Genomic DNA, 4,083 nt, shown 5'->3' on the forward strand with positions numbered 1-4,083 from the left:
AATTTGATGTTATTTTAATAGACAAAAAATGTGTTTTTCTTTCAAAAACAAGGACAATTCTAAGTGACCCCAAACTTTTGAACAGTAGTGTATGTGATGATGATGAGGACTACCTGGCCTGATGACTCCTTGCTGTCCCCAGTCCACCTGGTTGTGCTGCTGCTCCAGTTTCAACTGTTCTGCCTGTGGCTATGGAACCCTGACCTGTTCACCGGACGTGCTACCTTGTCTCGGACCTGTTGTTTTCGACTCTCTCTCTCTACTGCACCTGCTGTCTCTAACTCTAAATGCTCAGCTATGAAAAGCCAACTGACATTTACTCCTTAGGTGCTGACCTGTTGCACCCTATTATTATTATTTGACCCTGCTGGTCATCTATGAACGTTTGAACATCTTAGCCATGTACTGTTATAATCTCAACCCGGCTCAGCCAGTAGAGGACTGGCCACCATTCATAACTTTGTTCCTCTCTAGGTTTCTTCCTACGTTCCTGCCTTTCTATGGAATATCTCCTAGCCACCATGCTTCTACATCTGCATTGCTTGCTGTTTGGGGTTTTAGGCTGGGTTTCTGTATAGCACTTTGTGACATCGGCTGATGTAAAAAGGGCTTTATAAATAAACGTGATTGATTGATTGATGAGGATTGTAGGAAAGTGATCCTTTCTCTACTTATGACAGAGAACATTAGGTGGCATTGGTCCCTGAAGTGAGTACAACATCAACAGTCCTAAAATATGGTTTTTCTCTCTTGTTAATAAACTATATTATGACAAAGGTATTTGTAATAAAGTGGAAATAGAGACAAATAACACAAAATCCTGAACTAAAAAAGATGATAAACAATAAAGATACTACAGCTGATGACAGGGTTGTGTGCAACTAAACTTTTGCATAACATATGATACCTTCCCACTACTAGGAGAGTCACTACTTCTTGTCTTTGGCATCTTTAGCGGGCTGCTCAATAAGTTTCCCACTGTGATACTTCTGTCCGATCCCATAAGGTACATGTGCAGCGATGGTCCCCATCTTTATGGCCGCCTCGATGTGAAACATCTGGTTGTCGAAGAATATGTGGGGCCTGATCTCCTGCAGGATGGGACCTTTGGGGGCCCCTTTTAGGAATCGGATGTCATCGATCTCCAGGCCCCAGCTCCTGAGGGTATTAAGGACACGGGCCCCCGAGCAGTCTTCTCCGCGGGCTGTTAGCAGGTAGGTATGAATGGGGCAGGTCAGACGCTCGTTCTTAGCGTAGAACTTTCTCTGGAGCTTCACCAGTGCCTCCAGGAAACACTTCAAGGGACCCTGAGTGAAACAATGAGACATAGAGTTGGAAAAGTATTATTTTTACTTTTGTCCAAAATCAAAGCATATAATACATCCACGGGATCCACTTTATTAGGATAGCCCCCTATTATAGATGGTCTTAAGATATGCAACAACATGGTAGGTATAAGGAAAGGGTTAGCTAAGATTAGGGATAGTGCGATAGTTACTTAATAAAACGTTTGCTGCTAGTTAGTTGAACGTCTATAAGCCCTCTTTAGGGCAATAACTAAATCAAGGAAATCTGACATAAAATACAGTCCTCTCATGATCACCTTTGTAAGAGGTGTGTTCTTAAATTTCTTCTCGTGCTCAATGAACGCGTCCAGGCCCTGTTGTTTGTAGATGATCTTTGACTCGTCAGAGAAGAGGACACCGTCCCCGTCAAAAGCTACTTTCAGCTGGGTGTCAGAAAGCTGGTTCTCCACATCTCCAGATGTAAACATGGTCGCTGCAGCAATGTCTGTTTATAAGACATAAAGGGGTTATACATGCTCATAACAAGTCATACAAACCATTACAACAGTTATGGCTAGATAGGATATAGCTACAGACGGATTTTCATTGCTATGGCAACAGCTAGCTAGATCGTTAGGTTAGTTAGCTAGCTTTGATTCCCTAGGCGATGAGAGTATATGTACTTTTAACTAACTGGTTTCCCCATTCATCTGTGATGACAGCTAGTGTTCATATGGATGTCACCATGACATGCCAATTAGCTAACGTTATTGCTCTCTGTAATCATGACGTAGATCTACAGTTTTTGACTTAGCATCCATGCTAATCTAAACCAGTCCATCCTAAACCAGAAGCATCACCACCTACCCTCCTCAATGGCCTCAGTGACTTTCTCTCCATCCATGGAGAGGTACAGGTTGGTCATGCAGGCCTTTAGATAGCCAATGGGGCTTTGACCTCCCGTCATACAGAATCTCTCAATGGTTAAATCTGTCAGGTAGAGGGAACCATTGCTTTTTTATCAGAAACTCATAGAAATGTGATGGTATGGTCATCAGGCTGGTAGCCGAAGATTGCTACTACATATCATGAACAACAGCATATAAACATTAAAAACAACATATTTGGTGAAAAGAACAACACGACCCTGCCTCACACAGGAAGCGGCGCAGGTCCTAATCCAGGCACTTGTCATCTCCCGTCTGGATTACTGCAACTCGCTGTTGGCTGGGCTCCCTGCCTGTGCCATTAAACCCCTACAACTCATCCAGAACGCCGCAGCCCGTCTGGTGTTCAACCTTCCCAAGTTCTCTCACGTCACCCCGCTCCTCCGCTCTCTCCACTGGCTTCCAGTCGAAGCTCGCATCCGCTACAAGACCATGGTGCTTGCCTACGGAGCTGTGAGGGGAACGGCACCTCCGTACCTTCAGGCTCTGATCAGGCCCTACACCCAAACAAGGGCACTCCGTTCATCCACCTCTGGCCTGCTCGCCTCCCTACCTCTGAGGAAGCACAGTTCCCGCTCAGCCCAGTCAAAACTGTTCGCTGCTCTGGCACCCCAATGGTGGAACAAGCTCCCTCACGACGCCAGGACAGCGGAGTCAATCACCACCTTCCGGAGACACCTGAAACCCCACCTCTTCAAGGAATACCTGGGATAGGATAAAGTAATCCTTCTAACCCCCCCCTTAAAAGATTTAGATGCACTATTGTAAAGTGGTTGTTCCACTGGATATTATAGGTGAATGCACCAATTTGTAAGTCGCTCTGGATAAGAGCGTCTGCTAAATGACTAAAATGTAAATGTAAATGTAACATAAAGTTGGATGTCCAATCATTCAATGAAACATGAACATACATTGCAAAACAGGTATGTCTTAACACATTGTAGGTGTGGCGGAAACATTGCAGTACGCGTTACAGAGCATTATTTGAGATGTATGCGTGTTGTAGGCGTGTTTTACGCACCGTAGTGGTTGATGCTGTTGATGAGGCGAACACCGACCTGGGCATGGTTATTAGTCATCAGGATGATATCAATCAGCTCTTCACTGTCAGGGTAGAGCTGCCTCAGTCTGGACTTCACCGTCATCAGAGCTTGCAGTGTGTGAGAGTGTGTTTTCAGGGATTAAGAAATGATGACACAAGCTGGCTGGTTTGTACTAGACTAGACCAACTACAACCTGGCTGGTTTGTACTAGACTAGACCAACTACAACCTGGCTGGTTTGTACTAGACTAGACCAACTACAACCTGGCTGGTTTGTACTGGACTAGACCAACTACAACCTGGCTGGTTTGTACTAGACTAGACCAACTACAACCTGGCTGGTTTGTACTAGACTAGACCAACTACAACCTGGCTGGTGTGTACTAGACTAGACCAACTACAACCTGGCTGGTTTGAACTAGATTAGACCAACTACAACCTGGCTGGTTAGTACTAGACTAGACCAACTACAACCTGGCTGGTTTGTACTAGACTAGACCAACTACAACCTGGCTGGTTTGAACTAGATTAGACCAACTACAACCTGACTGGTTTGTACTAGACTAGACCAACTACAACCTGGCTGGTGTGTATTAGACTGAAAGCCACGCTTCCAATAAACCACACCTCCAATCTGATAGGCAGCCACTACAATATATTATCAAAAACACCTCCCATCACAAAAAGGTTTCTTTTCAAACCTTTACACAAGGGTTTCTTGAAGAATCTTTTCAGAGGGGTTCCTCAAGGAAACCTTTTTCAACTGGAAAGGTTCTGCAGGTGTGGCAACCCAAAATGTTCTTCCAGG

General features: G+C 44.7%; 1 protein-coding gene across 1 annotated transcript; it reads right to left on the reverse strand.

The window, feature by feature from the left end:
* Positions 1-448: 448 nt before the first annotated feature.
* Positions 449-3,531, reverse strand: LOC106608203 (cytosolic 5'-nucleotidase 1A-like). The gene is made up of 4 exons (XM_014206012.2): positions 3,255-3,531; positions 2,154-2,276; positions 1,604-1,791; positions 449-1,307 (listed from the first exon to the last, which is right to left on the reverse strand). The coding sequence occupies exons 1-4, from the start codon at positions 3,376-3,378 to the stop codon at positions 930-932; spliced, it is 813 nt and encodes a 270-aa protein (XP_014061487.1). The 5' UTR covers positions 3,379-3,531; the 3' UTR covers positions 449-929.
* Positions 3,532-4,083: the final 552 nt, after the last annotated feature.

Source organism: Salmo salar, chromosome ssa06 (genome assembly GCF_905237065.1).
Source record: "Salmo salar chromosome ssa06, Ssal_v3.1, whole genome shotgun sequence".
Lineage (NCBI taxonomy): Eukaryota > Metazoa > Chordata > Actinopteri > Salmoniformes > Salmonidae > Salmo > Salmo salar.

What these genes read in the sequence shown, in the direction of transcription:
- LOC106608203 (XM_014206012.2), bottom strand. Translation starts at nt 3,378, where the DNA reads ATGACGGTGAAGTCCAGACTGAGGCAGCTCTACCCTGACAGTGAAGAG. An exon ending in CAACAGCATCAACCACTACG is followed by an intron (nt 2,277 to 3,254) that starts GTGCGTAAAACA and finishes TCTACCTGACAG; the next exon opens with ATTTAACCATTGAGAGATTC. An exon ending in CACTGAGGCCATTGAGGAGG is followed by an intron (nt 1,792 to 2,153) that starts GTAGGTGGTGAT and finishes TCTTATAAACAG; the next exon opens with ACATTGCTGCAGCGACCATG.